General features: G+C 44.5%; 1 protein-coding gene across 3 annotated transcripts in view; it reads right to left on the reverse strand.

Moving 5' to 3' along the window:
- The window catches only part of RAB5A (RAB5A, member RAS oncogene family), a 300,874-nt gene that overhangs the window by 192,283 nt on the left and 84,632 nt on the right, over positions 1-23,959 (reverse strand). For all 3 annotated transcript variants that reach the window (XM_069648878.1, XM_069648879.1, XM_069648880.1), the window contains exon 3: positions 19,532-19,683. In XM_069648878.1, the coding sequence (XP_069504979.1) occupies positions 19,532-19,683 (152 nt within the window). The remainder of the gene's footprint in view (positions 1-19,531; positions 19,684-23,959) is intronic.

Raw genomic sequence — 23,959 nt, forward strand, 5'->3', positions numbered from 1 at the left:
CAGCTGTATTCGTGGGGGGGGGGTCGAGGCCACTTTCTCGAAGACGCTTAACATTTTCTTCCTGAATTCCTCCCACTCAGCCTGAGAGCTGTGTTTTGTGGGGCAGGAGACCCTTTCTGGGGAAGCAGAAGATGACGAGGAAGGGGATATTTGACGTTTCTTCTTTGAGTGTCTAGATCTCGACGAGTCGTGGGAGCTACTTCGAGATCTAGAATGGGAATGCTTTCGACGGCCAGGAGACGAATGCCTCGACCGAAGAAACTTTCGAGGAGGTTTTAACTGACTTACCTCTCTCGAGCTTCCCCTTGCGCTCCTTCAAGGCTTTCGCCGTTATGGACATGCAGTCCTCACACTCCGAGCAATGGTGCTCGGCTCCCAAGCACCACAAGCAGATCCTGTGAGGATCCGTTATCAACATTTTTTGAAGCCGGACCACGGAGTCGTCTGTTCGGATGAAGAAGCCATCGAGACAGAGTTGGTTTTATTGAGTAAATATAAGAGGTTTATTCTGACTGAACTGAGCAACGATATTCCGAGGCCCCACGAAGCGCGGAAAAACGGAACTGAGGAACAGACGCCGCGTGTGGCTATTTATGGGCATGGTGACGTCGGCGCCGATACGGTGGCTGTCGAGGGACATCGACTCGGCAGATGTCGACGCGCAGCGCCCTCTACAGAGAAAAAATTTCCGAGGCCATCAAGCTGGAGACAAATTATCAAAGATAAGGAATACGTCGGAGGACACAATCCCTTCGAAATACTGTTACCTCTCATTCACTCTGCTGGGTCACACTCAGGCAACCAATCACTCAGAAGGGCAGTCAGTCAGCCAATCAGGCACACGGTGCATTCAGGCCATTCTTCTCCATCCAGAAACCCACAACACAGAATGTGGATTCGGACAAGCACTCTGCCATTCAGCACTACACACTGCATTCATACCAGTTTCGGGCAGGGCTGTCTCAGTCATTGTGTCAAACACCAGATACTAGACACCCATAACACAGAATGCGTATTCGTCACACACTCCATTCACCCAGGTCCCACCCCACGGGCGTACCCACAACTTACAGTCATTGGGAAGGCTCCAGCCAGTCGGGCCTGGATTCCTCCTAAACACCATATATGGAACTTCCGCCCAACAGCCAATTAGGGGGAAGAGACAGAGTTGGGGCTTCCCGGGACTTCTAACAGCCGATAGAAAGCAAGAGGCCACAGGGGCCATCTTGTTTCCTATCAGGAACCCACTGATTCAAATGACAGGGCCTGGGCATCCCAAAATGGAGGACGCTCAGGGCACCTGTCAAATCTGCACGGAGCTGCCACCAGCCCCTACCCTGCTCTGTGGGCCACACACAGGTTCCCAAAAACACACGAGTACAGGGTCGCACTCCCATCCATGGATGCCATAAGGGTAACCCAATGGTCTGTTCACCAAACCAAATACAGGCAGAGCCGCACCACCAGGAGTCCCACGTGAACTCCTGCGCGGAACACAAGACGGAACATTCATAAGGCAATAAAGGACAAGGATACGGAGGCCTTGTCCCTCCAATGCATTTCCAGCATCACAGTGCGATCTGTCGGGAAATGCATTTAATGGCACGTGTTAGGGTTGTTAAATAGTCTTTAAACTCGTCGCCTAGAACCGCTGCTGTCCTGTGCGCATCAAACGCTTTTCAGATGGGAGATATTGGTGTGTGCATGCGACAACCAGTTACCACCTCATGGAGAGATAGATGGTGGTCCTTGCTGGGTTTTGTGCGCAAACTGAACAGTGCCAAGGGCAGGCAGTGCACCCAGCTTTTCTTCAAATCGTCAAAAGCTTAGATAATTTACTTTTTAGTAGTCTGTTGATCCTTTCCACAACCTCGTTGGCCTGGGGTCATAAACTGTGCACATTTAGTGTTTGATGCCAAGAAGTGCAGTAATCTCCTTAAATAATTAAAAATGTGTGCCATTATCTGACCTTAACAATCGCACACGGCCAATCGGAGGAACACTTTGCGGGCCATAAATTTGGCAGTACATTTGGCATCCAGATGTGCACAAGGACCCGGCTCCACTCAATGTGAGAAGGGGCAGACGAGTAAATATCTGGACCCACTGCGCTTCTTCCCCCATGTCTGCATATTCGATATGCAACTCGTGGAACGGCGCAGTGGGGCAGGGAAGAGTGGCTCGCAAAGTTCTTCGGGTCATGTGGTGCAACTAATGACCATGTTCATTAGGTGTTCCTAGAGGTTTGTAACAAACCAATCCTCCTGTATGTCAGCGGCAATATGTTGCTTGGAGCTGTGACGGTAATGCAGCTGGTCAAATGCTATTTGGAGAAGGCTGTGGCGCATTACTATTTTTCAGGTGCACTCCTGTCTCCACAACAGGTCTCTAGGGGATTATGTGCAACCTATTTTTACCCACAATTGTTTCTCATCTGTGGCACTGCCCTGTAATTCAATAATTTGCACAATAGACAGGGCATTGTAGCCGTCGGGGGCTGACCGGTGGCATGTGTCCAGAGGACATGACATGCATTACTGATCATTGTATTTGCTTAGATTCACATGCTGTGCATACAGTCCGACATTTAGTGGTAATCGCGGGGTATTGCATCTTGTCTTTCGAGGATCAAAAGGAGACGTCGACATGGGCGAGCCTGTAACACTATCCCTAACATGACTATCCCTCGTGCGTCGAGGTCCCCCCGATAATATTTTTTCTGCCGTGAGGGAGCCTATCGTGAGTACAGAAAGAGAGAAGTAGTAGTAAGATGTCTATGTTCCTTCCATCTGAATGGGGAGGAAGGGTGGCGTATGGGAATCTAAGCAGATACAATCATCAGAAATGCCATTACAGTGAATATTGCAGCTCTACTGATGGTTGTGAATCTGCTTAGAATAACATGCTGTGCATAGACTAGGAAGCAATACCCCGAGTCGGAGGAGGGAGGCGAGAAAGAACAGTAGTGAAAAGATGTCTTGATACTGCTTGTCCCACCTGAGAATCAGACCAAGAGTGAGTATCTAGGCAGTAGTGCTTTGTAAAGGGGTGTACAGAACTCCAGGTTGCGCCTTGCAAATGGACCTGAGAGGGACATTTGCAATAGATGCTATGGAGGCCACAGTGCCCTGAGGGAGGGGGGTGGGGGTGTAGGCTTCTTTCTGCCACGTTAGTGGGGTTCTGGAAAAAAGTAGGTAGTTCCATTGATTGGTTCACATGGAATTTTGAAATGAATTTGGGCGCAATCCGTGGGCGAGTGCGCAAAAACACTTTGTCTTTGTGGATAGTGACAAATGGGTCTAGAACTGAAAGGGGCTATAGTTCACCAACTTCTTATAGAAGTGACTACCACCAGGAAGGCGGTCTTGTAGGCGAGTGCTTTAAGCCTAGCCTTATGCATTGGTTCAAAGGGAGATCCCATAAGTCTTGTTAGTACCACATTTAGGTCCCATCCGGGAACTGGGTTTGTATTTGGGGGGGGGGGGTTGGAGGGAGTTGGGGGGGGGGGGGTGGCTGAAGTCTCTTAACCTCTTCCACGAAAGCTTCAATTACTTGGATCTTCCACCACAACACTTTCTGCTCGGACGTTGTATAGGCTGAAAGTGCAGCTAAGTAGATTTTCAGGAAATTAAAAACCAGAGTCTTGAAGGTGAGTCGGGTATAATACAATATGGAGTAGGAGAGCAGCCTATGGGATTAATGCTTTTGGAAATACACCAGATGACAAAGTATTTCCACTTATTGGGGTAGCAATGTAGGCTTTCTTGCTTCTCCAAGTATGTCCATGCATCTCTGAGGAAGGTAGTTTAATTAGAGATGAGATCGACATCTCCATCAGATGGGAGAACCAGGGCTGGCGGGGCCACCAATATCATGGTAACTGGTTCCTGGTGCCTCTTGTGCACTATCTTGTTGAGTAGGGGAGCAGGGGAAAAGCGTAAAATAAATTTCCCTGACCATGTTATCCAGAGACTGTTCCCCGTGGTGGTGGTTGCTGTGGTGGCTGCAACAGTAGCAGTGGCGTGATGAGGGGTGCTGGGGAACTATTGTACTGCGGACGCACCGCCCTGGTACCATTGCAGAGGTCTCGCCCTAAGGGAAAAGGGACGACATCCTCAGATATGTCACAACACATAGCACACCCATTTCTTAGTCACCAAGAGTAAAATATCACTATTAAATGGCTAGTGACGTGTGCACATTTTGCAACTTAGCCAAGTCATCAGAGTAATCAAACGCATAGCTATCAAGTGATTTTAGGAACTGCTCAAGTGAGCAGAGAATTAAGGACCCAAATCTTCTGACTCCTTAATACTAGCTATAGGTGCCCTAAGTAGTGATATCAAACTCTTGAAACTTGATATAGAGATGGTAAAAAAATCCCTGGAGGGTGAATTTAATACAGAGAACAAGCATATGCTTTTGCCTAAAGTGGAACCTATTCCTTGTGGAGAAGTGAATGATAGATCGATTAAGTCAAGGAGCACGGACGGACTATCAGAGGATAGAAATGAAGTGATGGGTGGAAGTATGAATGAGATAGAATGTGATAGTGAGTGTGGAAAACAAAAAGTGGTATTGACAAGGAGAGAGAAAAAGACTAGCTCGCGCACTCAAAAGGGAAGCAAAGAGAAACAAATCTCGAAATGCAAAAGACAAAAAGATGAATGTGAATGTTAAAAAGGGGGCTGTTGAGAGTCCACAGAGAATGTAAGAGTATTGTAAATATTGCTGGTGAAGAGAAGTGCATTGACCTGCACCAATTGGATGAGTCCAAGGCCTTTTAAAATCTTAGTTCAGAGGGCTCGAAAGAAGACGTGTTACAACCAAAAAAATGTTTGAAAAAGAGTAAACATCTTAATTTTGGTGATGGTCCAAGTGCTAGTGGACATGGAAAAGAATGTAATCATTTACCAGCAGCAAAGAGTCAGTCCTCATTGATAAGCATGGGTACCATGGGAGTACAAACTGCCCTTTCCCAATTCTATTCTGTAAATAAGAAAAAAACTGAAAAAAAAGAAACAAATGACGATGTTGAGTAACAATCCTGATGGGAATAGAAATAATACTAATGAGATTATTGATGAACGTAACAATGTGATAGCTTGTAGAGACATTCACTCTGTTGATGAAATGATCGAAGATGTGAATGGTGATGTGGGTATAGGTACTAAGGGAGCTGCTAAATCTGCTGGTCTAGAGACTAAAGGAGTGAATAAATCTGCAGTGAAGTCAAAAAAGCAAGCCCCCAATGTGTTATCTGGCACCAATCACAAAAATGATGGAAATGAGGTCCAATCAGAATCCGAGTCGTTTTATGAAGATGATGATCCTGTGTTAGATGCTAATAATTTGGCACAGGATGTGAAACTGGTTCCCGGCATGCCGGTTATTATGGGGTGGGAAAATAATGTACAAATGAATGGTAGAAATAATTTGAACAGAACCTTTATGATGAAAATCTTTCAATCCATTCCCCCCCCCCCTAAGAACTCTTCCATCGGACGACCTAGACTGGGTACGGTCGGGAACTAACTGTAATCATCGTATGCTATGTGGCTTTCAGTCAATGTTAATCATGAAGATGGTACGGGAGCAAAGGGAAAATTTCAGAGAACTGGGTTTTGCTCCATCTATCTTCATGAATGTTAAGGATGCAGACACATTTTTAGCACCACCACCTGTAATTGTTACTCCTAAAGTTGTTAATACACAAGTGGTTCCAGAGTTAAATGTAAGTGCTGAAACACTGAAACAACTGCTTGCTTTAGTGGTCGCCCTAAATGGAGTTACCCGTGGGGCTGATAATACTGGATGCCCTCTAGCAAACACTAACAAAGATGTGATAGCGTAGCAAGGGTAATTTGAGAATCACATCCTGAAATTGTTGTGGACTTGCCAATTTCCAGCGGTGGTTTGGAAAAGACAAATGCAGCAAAAAACATGAAATTTATCTACTTCAGGAAACAATGCAGATGTCCCCTTTTTCTATTGAAGGTTTTGGTACATATACTGTGGAAGCAACTAGGGGTTTACATGGTAGGCCATCAAGTGGTTTAGCTGTTCTTATAAGCAACTGTTGCAATTTTGATGTTAAGTTGTTACTAAAAGATGAAAGTCTTCTTGTAATTCACCCAGGTTCTAAGGGAGGGCACGAGCCTGATCTAGTAATTATCTCCCTGTATTGGAACAGGGCCCGTGTTACCTGGGAACATTTTTTGCAAGTACTCGATGGAATTTTGGAAGATATATTTTCAACTATTGATTATGTTCAGATTATTTTAGGTGGCGATTTTAATTCTTCATGTTATAGGACTAAACTATTAAGCAGAAACCTGTGCAGTGCCCTCTGGGACCACAGCAAAAGATTTAGGCCTACAGGGGTTTGGCAGTAAACCCACTTGGTAGCAGTCTGTACCACACAGATTCACTTGGTAGCTGTGGCAGAGCAGTCAGACTTCCCTCAAGAAGAGTTAGGCAGTATGTGGAGTATACAAAATAGGGCAATTTACACAGTAGAACAAGCAGACACGGAACAGAGCTTGGGTGTAAAGATATATAATTATTTATTTATAAAAACACGTCTATGAAAAACACACTGGCACTAATACGGCAAACAACTTCAATTACAATTACTATAAGTATATCAATCACCTAACAATATTTCGACAAGTCTATGTTCAACGGCACCACTTATTTGCAGAGGTGAATGCTTTAACCTAGATGGCACTCTAATATTCGCTAGAACGGGAGAGAAAAGGCAGGGTATGAAACCAACTCGGTACCAACACTTTTACGAAGCAAATGCAAGGCAAGTAAGGCAGGGTCTACTGTAGATCACAAAGTTCAGAGGCCAGGCCCACTCGGAGAGAGGCAAGGCGATATGTCCCAAAAAGTATCACAGTGGACATGCACTTCGAGTCTTTGTAGCAAATTGACACAGAAAGGTTGGACCAGTTTAGAACAAAAAGTTAAGGTCTGGAGGCGACCCAATGGAAAGGTAAGGATTTAAGACACCCCACGCTAACCGTCACAAGGGAAGCCAGGCGGACACAGTACCTTGTAAGTGAAGAGACAGATCCGGCGGGGGCAGTTGTTCCTGGTGGTGGATGCAAGTCGGGGCTTTGCCAAGAGATGAGATGGTCTCGTCGTCGAAGGAAAGTTGAAGATCGTTGCACCACCAGGGAAGAGACCAGCCGCGGAGTGCTCCGTCACAAGGCACCAACTTTTGGTCGCGGTACGGGCTAGTGGTTATCCGGTTCAGCACGGGCAATTTGACCACTACGCCCTGGAAGCGAAGAAAAAGCAAAGGGACTGGTTGTTCCCACTAGTCAGCGGAAGAAGACTCTCCAGCGGGGAGATCTCCTCGGTCGTTGGGAAGTGGTTAGTCGGTTCAGCAGGGCTCCACCGGAGGTGTCGTCATTGCAGGTCGGCTCAGCTTTACCCTCGTCGGATTCTTAGGTCCTGTGGCGACTTCTGAAGATCCAGTCCCAAAAGCCCTGCTTTTTTGTGCAGAAAACCCCCATTCATTCAGCCTAGCTGTCAATCAAAACACGCTAAGTGGTGAGCGGGGTGGCTCACCACTTGGGCCAATCACACCAGAGTGCGACTTGAGTTGGCAAGGCAACTCAGTCCAGGGTGCCTAAACCCCCCTCCCACACGCCCTGTGGTACCCAGACAGAATGGCACCACTTTGGAGGGCTTCTGTGCAGAAGCCCGCCAAAAGTGGAAAAAAGGGCTCAACCTTTGGTTCGGAGTTACAGAGGCGAACACATACGCCATCTTAAAAACCGAGTTCTGGCAGAAAATACAATCCGGTAGATTTACTTAAGACAAATAAACCGACGGTATGTTAGAGACTAATGTGAAAAAGTATTAGCCTCCAACAATGGGAAGAATCCCATAGAATTATATTCGGGGTCGAATATAACAAGTAGTTTCCACTGCCACCAGCCAAAACTCGACGAGGGGGGACGGGACAGTGCACCCTCGAACAACAGACCCAGGGGTAATCGAACTACCCCTACCAGTACGTCCACAATAGGATGGTTTGTACTAGTTCTGTTAGTAAATTTAGGTCTAGCAAAGCCAATGGTGACGTTACAGGCCCTGGGAGACAGTAGTCAGTCCCAGGGTATGGAGTCTATGGTGGGGAATCCTCTAGGACACCCCAGTGTTACGGCACGGAGGGTGCGGTGTAACACACATAGTAAAACACATGAGACCCTATGGAGTAAAAGACCCCATAGCCCATAGAACACATTGACATTCAAAGGAATTAACCACATTCATGTCCAAGAGTGGGAGAAAAGAGTCTCACTCTTGGCAGGATGAAAAAAACAAACTCCAGGAATCCAGCAAAGCTGCTGGGGTACTCACTAGGTTAGGAAATTCAGCCTAAACAGAGAATTCTCCCTAACATAAAGCTTACACAGCACACAGTACCTTTGGATAATGGGAGATTACAATTAACCGCGATAAATGGTCAAAAGTGGGTGCGACACTTACTAGGTTGGGACATGCAAGCATGGATCCTGCTTGTTTACTTGGAAACGTGGTGACCGCAGCTCTTATAGTGACCATTTTTTCCTAATCTCACACTTGTACAATCTTTGCGAACCTACTCAAATACTAAATTTTGGGTATGGGGATCATCTCGCTATCTCTATTAATCTCTCCACTACAAACTGGAGATTAGTTAAGGAAGAATCGCTACAATTGATAGAGTCCAACAGGCCAGGCTTGTCCATTAGATGGAACAGATACATCTGCAGAAAACTCATTTTAAAAATTAAGGAGGATCCAACATATATTTATATAAATTCTAGCTATGAGTTTACGAAACTAGAAATGGAAGTAAAACTAAATATTCAAGCTTTCTTGATTGACATTGTGCATGAACTTAGACCATCTAATTTTTATAGAGATCATCGTCATGCATTTGATCTAAGAATTTACAATCAAAAACTCAAAAAATTCTAAAATTAGAAAATTAGCCAAATTAAATTTGAGCCCACTAGAGTATGGCTTGGGAAAAAAGCACATCATTGTCTCTTTCAAGAACCAGATTAGGCTTTATAGACATGAAATTGCTATTAAGGATAATCAGCGTATGATGTACAATATATTGGCCCACGAAACTTGGAACATCTGGGCTCTGATAAGAAATGTGTATGGTCCAAGTGTCTTCTGTGAACCTTCCATTCTTGCTGCCACCTGGGAGATATATACGCGGTAAATTTTCCCTACATAAATCATTCCAAAGTATTCCTCACACTGATTATGCAGAATTTATCTTAGAACAATGTCCGTGTTCACTGGAGGATGTGACTGATGCTTTCCTTAAGCTGAAAGATACCAAAGCTGCTGGTCCCGATTGCATCCCAGCATGTGTATTTAAATATGATCCGCAATTCTGGGCTTCCATCCTAAAAACTAAATTTGATCTAATTTTCGCCTCTAAAAAGATTCCCATCACTTGGTGTTCCGCCATCATAGTTCCCATTTATAAGAAGGGCCCCTCCAATGTTCCTGAGAACTTTAGACCCATTGCTATTACGGATGCTTCGGCTAAGGTATTTTCTCAGCTTATTCTAAACGATCTTCAAGAATATCTATTTAGGCATGACATTTTGTCAAAATTTCAGACCGGTTTTCGTAAAGATATGGGATGTACATTGAATGCCACAATTCCATCTCTTCTTCAGTGTCACTCTAATAAAAGCGGAACTGGGGCAGTCTATATGGCTGCGTTAGACCTCAGTTCAGCTTTTGACACTCTTATAAGAAGTTTACTGTGGAAGATTATGATCCACTTGGGGATCCCAGTATATCTGGTGGCGTTGATAGCGCTTTTACATGCTAACACGACTACATGGTCCGTGTAAATAAAATGGGAACCTTAACAGATCAAATTCCAACTGAAATTGGACTGAAACAGGGGTGCTCTATGACCGCAATACTATTCAACATCTATCTTTCTCAGATTGAAATTCTTTGGAAGGATATTGTATGTTACCCGGTCAAACTTGGACATCACAAATTAAATTGTATTAGTTTTGCAGATGATCTACTACTCCTAGACAGAACCCCATATGGGTTACAGAATAAGCTGGATGCCTTTCACCATTTTGCAGGGGACCACAACTTAAAAATAAACTGGGCCAAATCTAAAATCTTGATTTTTACGGATGGTAAGAAAACTCAATAAGTATGATTGGGTTATTGGGATCGAAAAATTGGAGGTGGTCAAAGAGTTGCGATATTTAGGTTACACCCTTACAGACCAGAATTCCAAGTTATGGTGGTCCAAAATGTTAAGGGAAAAAATTAAACCTCTGATTTCACAAATGTGTATATTGTTTAGGAAATACTGCAATTATTCCTCAATTCCAATCATTCAGTTCTATTTGTTGAAGATAGAACCTTGTATATTATACATTCTTGATCTCGGTATGGTTGAAATGGATGACTTTCTCGACATGATACAAGGGCAATTATGGAAAAAGGTCTTGGGTCTTGCTAGATCTGTTCCCAATGCAATTATTCTACATGAACTAGGACTGCTACCTCTGTCTGCCAAGGGGAGATGGAGAAAACTAAATAATTACAGAAAGATGCTAAGTCCTCCTAGGAATTCCCTTTATGTTGACCTCGGTCAAGTAATTAAACACGGTTCCCTACTTACACTAACCGGTTTCGTTAAGAAAATGGATGAAATTTTAGAAGCCACAAATATTTCAAAAGAAGATTTTATATTGTGTTCACCTGCAAACAAACAGAAATTCCAATTGTTGGCTTGGTGTCAGCAATCTGATCATATTGGTAATCTCAAGATGTATAAAGAATATGCCCCATTCAGAAGAAACATGGGCGTTTTACCCAGGTACTTATTACAATTTCCTAACTTTTTAGAAAGGAATCTTTATATGCGGTTCCGCTTGAACCAATTCCATACTTGTGAACGCATTCATAACTGGGTTGATAAAGGTTCCCAGTCTAGTGCCCAAAGTGTAGATTTTGCCATATAGAAGGTACTACTGAATCGCTGAAACATCTGGTGATTTTTTGTAAATATTATGATGTATTAAGATCTAGACATCTAGGAAAATATCTATATTCTGATACTGAATTATCAAAATGTGCACTATGGAATAGGTGTATGTGGGGGAATAGTTGTAAGTTGCTTATTAATCTTACCAATTTTTTAAAGGAAATAATGAAACATATTTCTGCACTAAATGAACTAACTGAAGTTTTAGCTTTTTGTTTATGGAAATATGAAAATGAATCGAAAATGTATATTTGTTTTTTTTTTAAGACAAGGAAAATATTGTTATAAATTGTAAAGTTTCATTTTGAATTAATTGAATTGAAGTTTTAACTTTTGTTGTTTATGGAAAAATGAAAATGAATTGAAAATGTATACTGTTAATTGCTTTTTGTTTTTTAAAGCAAGGAAATTATTGTTATAAATTGTAAAGTTTCATTTTTTGAATCAAACAATTAAAAAAAAAAAGTCTTGCACAATGTTTTAGAGGTCTTTGTAGAAAAAGTAGAATCAATATAGGGTCACAAGCTGGGAGGCTTGTGAGAGGTAGAAGATGCAAAGAAAGAAAAGAAAAATGCTGGGGGTCTCTAAGGTAGAGAGGAAATCGCACATTTCAGAGAATTCTCCCAAACAGCAGTCATGCAGGACGGAGCTGGGATTATCTTGGAATCTGGGTTTGAAGCCTGAGGCCAACAGCTCCGAAGAGCCAGCCGAGTACACCTCATCTTTAGACTTGCATGAGGAAGGGCTAGCACGCAAGAAGCCATGAGGCCCAGGAGTCTTTGGAACCACCAAGCCACCATTTGCGAGGACTGGAAGAAGAGCAGACACATGGTCGATAGGTCTGCAATCCTGTCCTCTTTTAGTAAAGCCTTGGTGCTGACTGTATTCCAACAGAAACCCAGGAAAATCAGGTCTTGAGAATGTCATGGAAGATTTCCACCAGTTCACCGACAGCCCAAGGTGGAACAGGAGCGGGAGGAGAGACTGGAGATTGATCAATGCAGACTGTGTGCAAGGACTGCGCAGGAGCGAATTGTCCAAATATGGATATACATGAAGGCCCTGCAGCCGGAGGAAAGCTGCAATGACCGACATGATCTTCGTAACGACACGAAGTGCCGAGCTGAGACCAAATGGTAGCACACAGAACTGGAAGTGTTCCTATCCCAAGGAGAACCACAGATATTTCCAATGCAGACTTCATATCAGGATGTGCATGTATGAGTCCTGAAGGTCCACTACTCTCAGCCAGTCGCCCTTCCGAAGAGAGGACTTTATTTGGCAAGGCGTGATCATCTTGAATTTCTCTTGAGAAAGATTCAACTGGGAAATATAGAGGATAGTGCGCAGGCCAGCCTGGTTGGGTTTGGGCACTGAACAGACGGGAGTAGAAGCCCTCCCCTTGCTGCCTAAGGGGAACAGGCTCCACTGCTCTGAGGTCTAGAAGTTTCTGTACCTCAGCTCTGAGGGAGGGCAACCCGATCTGCTGGAAAAGAGGGTTGAAGGGTGGGGCAAGCGGGAGCGATGGACAAAACCCACCGGTCTTCGGTGATGGTCTCCCACGCCTCCAGATGAGACGAGATTCATCCTCCCACCGGCGTCTCGTGCGACCGACAAGAAATATAATTCGGAAGATTTGTCTGCAGGGAGACTTCCTGTCTCTGGAGAGGAGGCTGATGGCCGAGAGAAAAATCAACCACCTTGCCGTTGCTTTCGGCGGGGCCCGCCAACCGGAGCTTCAGTTTGGCGCACACAGCGATCCTGAAACCCCCTGAATCCAGAGAAGGAACGAGTTGGGGACCCTGACCTCCGTGTAGGTGGTAGGTGTATAAGGGGTGTATAAGGGGCCTTAACCAGGACCGATCAAGATGAATAAGTTAGTTACCAACTGGTAATGTTCTTTCGATTGGATGTTCTTCCAATGTATTCCACATCTTAGACATGTAATGTCCAAAGCTGTGTAGTTCGGAAACTTTTCGGCAGAGGGCGTCCTGCGTCGGGTCGATGTCCCTCGAAGACCTCCGTCGAGAGCTAAGTCACCGGATGTTATAAATAGGACACACGGTGCCCGTAGCCTCAGTTTATGTTTTTTCCTCCATAAAGTGTGACATGCACATATCCAATGCCTGCTCGACTGCACATAGCCTTGCGGAAACTAAGCTGCAATCGCATAGGAAATCTCCAGAGGGGCATGCGGGGAGGGCGATGTGGAATACGTTGGAGGGACATCCAATCGAAAGAACGTTACCAGTTGGTAACTTTTTCTTCGAATGGATTGTGTCCTCCACCGTATTCCACATCTTTGACAGACTCCCAAAGCAGTGCCAGAAAATGGAGGAGGGAGAAGAATTTAGAATACCCAATCAGATGGCAGAATAAAGGATCGCCTTACCAAGGGCCATATCTTCACCATGTAGAGTATCAAGGGAATAATGTTTAACAAAGGTGTGGATAGAAGCCCATGTGGCTGCATCACAAATATTCCAGAATCGGAACTCCCCGCTGTAGGGCTGTGGAAGTAGTCACGCCCCTAGTGGAATGAGCTCGCAACCCTTCAGGAGGGTCCTTGCCCACCAAACGGTAACTCAGCAATGGTGAGGATAATCCACCTGGACAAGATCTTTTTTGTAACGGCCTGACCCAATCAGTGACCAGCATACCCTACAAAGAGTTCATCATCCACTCTGACCCTGGACATCCTAGAAATATAAAAGCTCAGAGCTCTCCTAGGGTGCAACCTATGGAGTCTCTTGAGCTGAATCTCTCGCACTTCCGGTTGGCGCTGGTGGCGAAGAGATCCACTTATGGGCTTTCCCAAAGGGCGAAGATCTCCAGAAGGACTTCCTGAGCCAACTCCCACTCATGAGAGATTGTACTCTGCCTGCTCAGAGCGTCCACCGACGCATTGTCCTCTCCGGCGAGATGAACTGCTGAGTGTGATATTCCCTGCTGGATGGCCCAGAACCAGAGCTGCATTGCCTCTCTAGACAATGGAAGTGACCCTACCCCTCCTTTTTTGTAGAGGTAATGCATGGGCACTCTTCCCCCGCACAGACGGCAGAAAAGCCTTAAGGGCCAGCCTGATGGCCATCAGCTCTAACAGGTTGATGTGAAGTTTCACCTCCAATGGAGACCAGCGACCGCTGGCGGTCAAGTCGTTGGCATGAGCTCCCCATCCTGTGAGGGAAGCGTCCGTCACTACAGTCACCTCCGGCCACGGTTGCCAAAACGGCTCCCCCTTCATCAGGTTCCCCTCGTTGGCCCACCACAGAAGATCCTGGGAGGCCGAAAGTGAAATCTGAACGGGATCCGACATCTTGCCAGAGAACACAGACCACTGTATCCTGAGGACCCATTGCAGGGATCTCATTCTCAACCTGGCCTCTGGCACAAGAAAAATGCAGGATGCCACGAGGCTGAGCAACCTTAAGAATTCAAAAGCCTGGAGACTCTGGGCAGGTTGAAACTTGTCCACCATCTGCACAATCTGATGAGCCCTCACCTTGGGAGGCAAGCACTTCCCCAAGGATGTGTCCAACACAGCCCCTATGAACTGGAGCCGTTGGGAAGGTGTCAGATGAGACTTCTTGAAATGGAGGGAGAAGCCCAGCTTGTGGAGGGAGTGGCAGGTGAGACCGAGGTGGGCCAATGCTTGCTCGGGAGAGCACGCACGGATCAGCCAGTCGTCCAGGTAGGGGCAGACGTGAATCCCCCCTCACCTGAGATACGCTGCCACCACCACCACCACCATTAGCTTGGTGAAGACCCTCTGGGCGGAGGTCAATTCGAATGGCAGAACCCGAAAGTGAGAGTCGCCAGCCGCAAACCTCAGGTACTTTCTGTGCTTGGGATAAATCGGCACGTGAATGTAAGCATCCTGTAGGTCCAGAGACACCAACCAATCCTGAAGTTGAAGGGCCTGGAGGACTTGAGAGAGGGAGTTAGCATCTTGAATTAGTCCTTCCTGAGAACTTTGTTCAATCAACGCAAATCCAGGATGGGTCTCACTCCCCAGTCTTTCTTCGGAATCAAAAAATATGGGGAATACCCACCCTTGTTCCTCTTGCTACAGGCACCAGTTCTATAGCGCCTTTCTCTAGCAGGGTCAAGACTTCCTGCACAAGGAGCGAATCCGGGAGCTTCAAAAAGAGATTCCCCAGTGGATTGTCACGAGGCCGCTGTAGGAAGGGAAGGCAGTAGCCATGGGCTATTGTTTGCAGCACCCACGCATCCGAAGTAATGGCTCGCCATTCTTCTAGATGCTGAGACAGTCTGCCCCAACCGGCGAACCATGGGACATGGCCTCATGACTGTTTAGCGGCTGCGGTAGCGCCTGAAGTCAAAGAGGCAGCTGCCTGAGCGGCTTTGGCACCTCTATTTCCCAGACCACCACGGGTACTTTTACGCGGACCACTTTGACTGGCAGCTCCTCTCGTTCTACCAAAGGAGGAATTGTAACGAAAAAACCTGGCTGGCTGGCCTCTGCATGCTCTTAGCAGTACGCTGCATCTTGATGAACTGGCTCCGGCCTAGAGCACCCTCGTACACAGTGGCTCAAAGCGGTCACCTCGGCGTCAAATACTGAGGAGGCATGGGGCATGTTGCAACATCCCCACTCGAGACCAAGGGACATTTGGCGGAAGTTTTGCAGTTATATGTCCACCATGAACTCGGACGCGGTGTCCTCCGTCCCTACTCTGTCCTCTCCTGTTGCTACCCCGTGAACAAAGACTGCTCACCCCCAGCCCCCCCCCCCCCCAAACTGTGTTATTGCCTGTACCCGGGCCCAATTACGTGTATGAATCGTCCACTAAATGCCAGTATTGTTGATCATGGTTTTTGTTCGTTTCCTACTAAAGCGCTGTGTGCATCCTTGTTACTTGTGCGTTGTCAAGTCAAATAAATACAGGTTTAAAAAAAAAAAATAAAAAATGGATTTCTGGGTAAGTCAGACCTCATCGAACATTCAGTATACGTCACACCTATTCTTGGGGAGTAAAACCATAAGTTACTTTACAGTAAGGGTAGTAGAGCCCGTCAGTTGTACCATGACTCTCAGCAAGAAATCACAAAGTCAGTCAACTGGACAATATACTTTTCAGAATAGTGGAACACTTATTCCAGGACTAGTAAAAATAAAAAAACGAACTCGGATTCAGGATAATACGTATTCTAGGGGAGTTGGACCTTAGGGTGTAATATTCAATTACAGTTGCTTTTCAGTTTACAGACTAAGGGAAGCAATACATTAACTCATTTTTGGATGGCACACAGTTATGTAAGGTAAGTAAAACCTATATACTTTTGTAAGGAACTACCAGCAACCTAAAAGGTAAGTATGACCTATGCAGACTTATTCTGGACAGGCTAACAGCAAGTCAGGGGAAGCAAACCCAATTGGGGACACTCCTAATTATCCTAACAAGAATAAGGTGTAACCAACAACATTTTTGGGAAGGGGGAGAACCCAATTCACAGGTGAGTAAGTTAACCCTCTACCTACTTTTGGTTAGAATGGCGAACGTTTCTAAGGAAAGACTTTGAAAATACTTATTTAAAGAAGGCAAACAGCTTGCTCAAGGTAAGTAAATCCTATATATACACACTTCAGAATGGCAGCACATATCTAAGGTAATACTTTTTGTAACTATTCACTCAGAGTTTAAAGTTACCAAATAACTAATTTATGAAGCAAGTATACTTTTCAACACTTGTCTTACTTTTTGAGGGGGACCCCCCTTAAAGTATCCAGCCCTTTCCAATTCTATTACATAAGCTCTCTCAAGAGCCATCTGTAGGCCCGGTGAGCTAGGGCTCAGTTGCAGGCAGAGTTCAGAGTTCCAGAGGAAGACTGTTCACACCATTAAGTATTCTACTTTACAGTTAATTATGGGTCCAGGGACTTCAGAGAAGACACCCTAGGAGGATTCCAGCAGTGGGCCTGGTTGAACTGGTCAAGAGGCCTCCCAATCACAGAACACACCCCAAAACTACACAGGAATCACAAGAGACTTTAGGTAAGTAAATACCCAAGCCAGCACAGTACCTCCGCACAGAAGAATATTTTAGCAGCAGGATGACTTTGGATTCCTTCATCAAGAAGACAGGAAACTGGAAGGACTGCAGCAAGGATCACGGGGAAGGCTCTAGGCAAGGTTTTCCTTCCGGTTGTATGCAGCTCTGTGTATTTGGTGCCTTTTTCAGGAGCACAGAAAAAAGAATATCACTGGTCGGATTCTCATTGTTTGCAAGGTCCAGCACACTGGCGAGGACTTTTCAAACTAGAATTGTGCCCCTGGAGATCCAGCAGGATGCCCACGAAGTTTCAGCGAGTTTCGGAAATCCTGAAGACTGAACCGCACAATGGCTTGAGGTCCTAAGGTATTGAGGTATTGCAGCCAGCAAAATCACAGCACGTAGTGAGATAGCTCAAAATGCAGGTCCTCGAGTCTGGTGAGTCTCACCAGGCTCTGGGTCGTCATTTTCGGAGCTCCCAGGTCGACTGGAAGAAGGGTAACAGCAGTCTCCGGTTACACAGCAGGCTCTCTGGTCGCTGGAAATCGTTTCGGCCGCAAATTCTAGATCTTTCTCTTCGGTTTTGGTATAGCGGTCTACCACCTCTTCAGCTTCCAGGATCAGACTTTTAGGCAGGAACCCAGCCAATCAAACAGCCAAGCAACATTCAAACTTGGGGGATGGCAATTCTTTCAGGATAGCCAACCTCCCAGTTTGAACTGGATTCTCACACTCAGGCTGGAAGACAAAGGACTGCAGAGTATTGTACTCTCACCCCCACCCCCCCTCGCTTTCTGCCTTCACATACACTCTGGAGCCTGGGAGGGGAGTCCACAGGACTCCCGCCGAAGATAAAAATCACACAAAGGAATTCCCACCCTGGAGGTCAGGGAAAGGAACCAGAAAGGACATGAAATGCTAAAAAAGGTGAAAAAAGGATATAGCGACCATTTTGGTAAAATGTGCCAACAGCCCGCAGTATAGGTGCACCGAATTAATAAAAAAAGGTTCTCTGCCAACAGACATTAAAGGTAAGTTTGTCCTTGTAGCATACATGTTACATTTAAAATGAGAAAGGGGATCTCCCCAGCACTACACATAAGGTGGCCTCATCTAATAACATTTCAAAGGGATCCAAAGATCTTTTCTACCCTCGGGAACTATAGTTCTCACAAGATTAGCCAGAGAAAGTTAAGGGGAGCCGCTGGGGCAACCCAGCAACAATAGGCACTTATTGCCAAAATGTTGCCAAAGAGGATCACTTTAAAAGACACTATGGAGAGTCTTTTAAAATGACACCCATAAAAAGAGTAAAACATTGTGTGTGGGGAAAAAGGTTCCCACTCAGAGGTATAGGGAAAAATAACCCACCAGTAAAAGCAAAGATCTGGGGTTGACACAGGTCAGGAAGGTGCATCATTACTATGATAATCTTACACAACACATTCTTCAAAAAAGAACACTCTTTAAATCTGAAACATGCATTTGAGCAAGGAGCATGTCACATAACCAAAATGGAGCTTTGCTTTTATGCAAAATGCCAGGCTTTGGTTCCATCAAGAGATATTTTGAGTGACGGGGGTGGGGTGGTTGGTCCCACAGTATAGAAAAGCTGCTCAGCCAGCCCAATGAAAGGCTTCACTCAGGCGGCAGGAGTTTTTTCCACTTACGTTGGGAGTCGCTGCAGCACCAGCACTAGGCAGCCTTTCATTTTTAAATAGGCCCAAAGTACCTTTTTTATGGCTCATCCATGCTGGCATGGCAAAGGCTGACACCCTGTGTGAATATTAGTTTGGCACCCTGAGAGACTGCGAAGGTAACCCATGCCCAAGGCGGGATTGTTTGACAAGTGCACGAATAACTAACAATTTTCCAAATATTCTTCTGAAACGTTTTCATCTTTAAAAACCTTTTGCCAGTTATCCAACTAAGTGAAAACTAAGTTCCCGGCATCAAGTCTCCAATTATTAGTTTTCTTCACCTGGAGAATATTCCACCATATGTGTGATCTCAGCTGAACTTAAGTAGGTTTTTTAAATCATTAACAGGTGTGCCGAAAGCATGAAATATCTTTAGGAAAGGGCCAATATTGAAGGAGCATAATGCATGAGTAGCAAACACGGAGTTAACGGAGGAGCACACTGGAGTCGAAGGTGAAATAAATGTAAATGTAACAGAGGAAAGTAGTCGGTTTGGAACAGTTGGACATAAAGGAAGCCAATTTGAAGTCCATGTCAAGCACAAAGACAATACACAAGGTGGAGGTACAAAAGAAATATACCAGCAACTAGATTGAGCAGAGATACACAATAACATTTACCAACACAAATCTCTCAAATTCAAATAGATGAAAACATTAACATGTCATATTTCTTAGCAAAAGACATGACCCGTGTACTGGTTCTCAAAATCAAAGATTCCTAACATTCCTTGGATTCAACAGAGCAAACATACCCAACTTACCTCATTGGTAATGTCATATACAACTATCGCTGCCTGTGCTCCTCTGTAGTACATGGGTGCGAGGCTGTGATATCGCTCCTGACCAGCTGTGTCCCAAATTTCAAATTTTACTGTGGTGTCATCGAGACAAACCGTCTGAGTAAGAAAGGCAGCTAAAAACAAAAGTTATGACTTTTTATTAAAAGAAAATCACTGCAGAAAGGATTTTAAAACGTGTTGGGCAAGTTGTGAAATTATTTTATGCCAACTAGAGAAGCCAGAGCGTGAAAGAGGGGTAGGTACTATCAGATCATACCAGAATGGTAAAATGCACATGTTTTCCACACTCAGATGGGCAATTGCGTTTCCCGTAGCTGCTGTCCTTACGTAGGGGACAACCTCAAATTACACTTGGACAAAAAAAAAATGTGGAGGTCAGTAAGAGTCATGGTAACTAGGATGTGATAAATATACTCATTTTACACAGTACTCGGAATAATCACCAGTTGAGTTTAGGAGCCAGTGTAGCAAGAAGTATTGATGCTAAAGTGCCAATTTTTCCTGACCCATGGTAATCCTGGAAAATGGCTAAACCCATTTTGCGCCAATGATTACTCAAAGCAAAGCACAAGATTCAATGGCTTCCATTTTGTGCATGCACAACACATTACATGTCACTGAAGATTTGATATAGATTGGTTGGCATAAAGGTTAACCCTTCAGGACCAACTGATGTTGGAGTTGCTAGATCACAGTAGCAAATACTCGGCATATACAACCAACCCAAATAATAGGCTCACATTCAGGCTCATTTCAAGGTTCATTTTTTTAGCACCAGGCATAGTCTGAAAATTTCTTTGCGATACAAATTCTTCGATAGAAATAATTTGAAAATGCTAGTGCAGGCTGGGGAGGTATTTCAGTGATGCTGCGGAGAACTTGAAAAGTTCTAGGACCCTCTTCCAAGAAACAGCCATAAGACATTAATTCGGTTTGTGGCCAAATTGGTCAGCATTGGCCACAAATTAGTAATCAAACAAGGGTAAAACCGTGCTCAGCCACTTACAGTTAAAGCACGGACATGCGAGAATAACGTGTTGATAGAGGCCCATGTAATGCCAGTACAATCAAATATCAGTGCTAGTTTATTCTACAGGAAAACATGCAGCGACATTCAAAATCCCAAAGAGCAAGATTTTAAATGTTTCATGCCCTGTTGGCGCAGGCAAGACTGAAATCACAAACTGTTTTAAAGAACAAGCTCTTATGTTAATGACAATATTTTCAGCTTTATAGGTAACGCTTTCACTGCCACCTAATAGCCAAAACTAAAAATGATTTAAAAAGGACGTGCTGAAAATGATAATCTAAAAATGCGTTTACATGGATTACTTTAGCGTGTTGATATTTTAACAGGTTTGAAAGAAACAAGAAAACTTTGTAAAGCTCATATTTCCTTGCAGTTATGGGGAGGATTGGTGGTTTTTAGAGCGTATGTTATTTAAACATTCAAAAACAAAAGAACGCGCAGTGAAACCACATTAAGAAATGAGTCATTGAAAATTAGGAGGATCTCTTCAGCAAAAGCTTTGTCCCAGTGACATCCATTTCTTTAAAATTAGTGGCAACCTATAAGTGCTCCAAATAACATTTTGAAGTAGGAGTATTTTGCCTATTTTTTTAAGTTAGGAGTTCAAACATATTTTTAGTCGCTTATAACCCCGTTAAAAATAATTTAACTGGAAAACGGAAATGTTTTGGTAATAATTAGACCTAGTTATTCATACACTAAAATGTGTTTGCTTCTTCTGATGAGGCAGTAATAATAGAATGTTCTCCCTATGGTACAACGTGCACTACTGTTACAAACATATCCAGAGCTATGTGGGTGAAAGCAGGGGCACAAGGTCCTACGAGCCCGCTTCCTTGTTGGGTGTATTTGTACTACTTTTGGGAATAAAAGTGGCCAATACACCCTTTAGCTGTAGGGCCGCAACCTACACATGGTCACAAATGACAGCTCTGCATTAACCTCCTTTTACTTTTCTCTGATTCGCCTACAGTAACACCAAACTATGACCTTCTCTAGATCAAACAATTTTTGATTTTGCATGAATATGTTTGGGGACACTGGCTGCAGAACTTATAACAGAGGAGTAATAACTGCTCAGAATCAGCATATTTGGATGGCAGCTGGAAATGCTCTTAACATGCATTTGCTGTGTTACAGAGCAAACAGGTCGCAAATAATGATATTCTTTCTTTTAGTCCTTCACCTTCGTCAGTCTCTTTCAGCCATTTTCCTATGGTTTCTCCCATCAGGGCCCATACATTTGCGGAGTCCTTTTTTTTACTATTGCCCCTACCATTTTATAGAAGTTTCCCTCTTCATTAACTTCACCTCTCGTATATAGCCTGCTCGAATCCTCCTCTTTCCCTCACAAAAATTGTTATAGGAAGAGGAGTTTCTACCACAGACTAATAGCCGCTCGGTTTGCTGCTTTCACTTTCTGAACTCGTTTATGATGCCGATTTCACTTTCTGAACTCGTTTATAATGTGTTTATGTGAGGCGTTTCTCTGCAGTTTTCCCTTACCCTGCACACATTTTATACACTTAAGCAACTTCTTGTTGTAGTTCCAAGATGTACGTGTTTCTCCCCGCTCTGCCATGTGCTCCAATTCTTCTCCCCACAAATACATGAAAGAACTGCATGCCCTCTTAATCCATCTAATGGCTCTCCCTCCCCTCGCTGCAACAGTAAAAACCAATGCAGGGACAAGATGTTGAATTTCCACTTTCAAACGTAGTTTCAGACTGATAGGTAGATGGTTGCTTCCCATGTCCTCTCCAATGGTTAAGCAACCACTTTTACCACTCAACCCGGGACTAAGGAAAATTTTATCAAGCCACGATTTCCTATTTCCTCTCTTCCAGGTACGACATTCATTTGGGTCTTCCTCTGTTGGAATACTAGGGCAGAGGACCCAGTCCGTCATGGATGTGTTCCAAAGCCTTCCTGTTTGTTCCCCCCTTAATGTCATCTTCGTCTTTTAATTGTTTTGCCCGAGAAGGCACACAAATGGCATTGAGGTATCCTGCCACAATCACATTTGCATTCTCAAACTTGCCCAGCCAGTCTTTAAATAGAGTATCTAACATGGCCTGAAAATCCATCATGTTTGACTTGGTTTCCATAGAAATTTACACAAAGGAGATTTAGCCATTAGATCCGGTGAGCCAACTTCTACCTCATGAGTACAGGCCCAAGTTATATCTATGGCCATTGCCAGCCCTCCTTTGGGCCTCCATTTTGGGTAATGTATGGAAAGCTTCCAATAAGTTTAAAACTCAGTGAGTACAAAAGCAACCACAGCCATAGTCTCCTGTAAGGCCATGACGGTTGCTAGCTTTAGGGACGCAGTGGTTGTTCCTACCATTTTCCAGAAACTACACACGTTCCATGTTATTGTTGCATCCGGTTTTCTAAAGATGCTTCGGATTAGATTTCACTTTTCTGAACATCTGTAACGCCCCTTCCAGCCAGGCCCACTCATCGCTGTGTCCAAACCTTCCAGTATACTTCAGTTATCATTGCTTCTGGTTGTGGAATCGCGTTTAAGAAGGTGTCCATGTCTTCTTGGTCCGACAGTTCCACCAAACGGAAACCCAAGGTATTCCAAGCTTCTCGGTTACTCCAACCCATTTGTGCAATTAAATTTGACAAAGAAGAAAAGAAAAAAAACATACCGTACTTTCTGCCCCATTCTTTGGAAAGGCCACTCTTCATATGTCCTCTGAGCATAGGGTTCTTAATTGTGGCTGTCCCTGGAATCCCCCCCAATGATGTTGCCTCTATTCATGTTTTCCTTAAATCCAGAGTTCCATCCCATCTCAGTTCCTTGGAGGATTTATTTATCATTTTTGGAGTCTGAAGTAGTATTTCCCACATTGTGAGACCCCTTCAGAAGTCCTTCGCCAATTAACTCCCCCCCGCCTATCCGGGAGGGTGGGGGGACATCTCCCTTTCTTTTTCTAGCTGTGTCCTAATGAAGAGTGTACTTTCCACTGTTACTTTTGGAATTTGCTCCGGAGAGGTGTGTTATTCCACGATAGTCACCTTCCTTATTGTCCGCTGAAGGACGAATTGAAAAGGGATTTGGAGGGCAATGCAGCTGCAGTGATAAGGGGTCCTGGGAAAGAATGCAAAGAGGGGAAAGCTGGGTTTTATCAATTCTGTCTGGTTTTTTCCACTCTTTGCCACTTTCACTTGTGATCTGCTCTTCGGCCGAGGGCAGCCATAACTGAAAGAGGCGAGGATATGCCCAAATAAAGAGAAGAGGCTTGTAGCCAAAAGGAGTCAGTCAGAACTTGGATCCCCGGGTGATGTATCGGATCTCTTTGCCTACCTGCTCTGGGACTAAGCAGTGTCCAAGTGGCCAAGATGAA

The sequence above is a fragment of the Ambystoma mexicanum genome, chromosome 2q (assembly GCF_040938575.1).
Source record: "Ambystoma mexicanum isolate Mex_15411 chromosome 2q, UKY_AmexF1_1, whole genome shotgun sequence".
Classification (NCBI taxonomy): Eukaryota; Metazoa; Chordata; class Amphibia; order Caudata; family Ambystomatidae; genus Ambystoma; species Ambystoma mexicanum.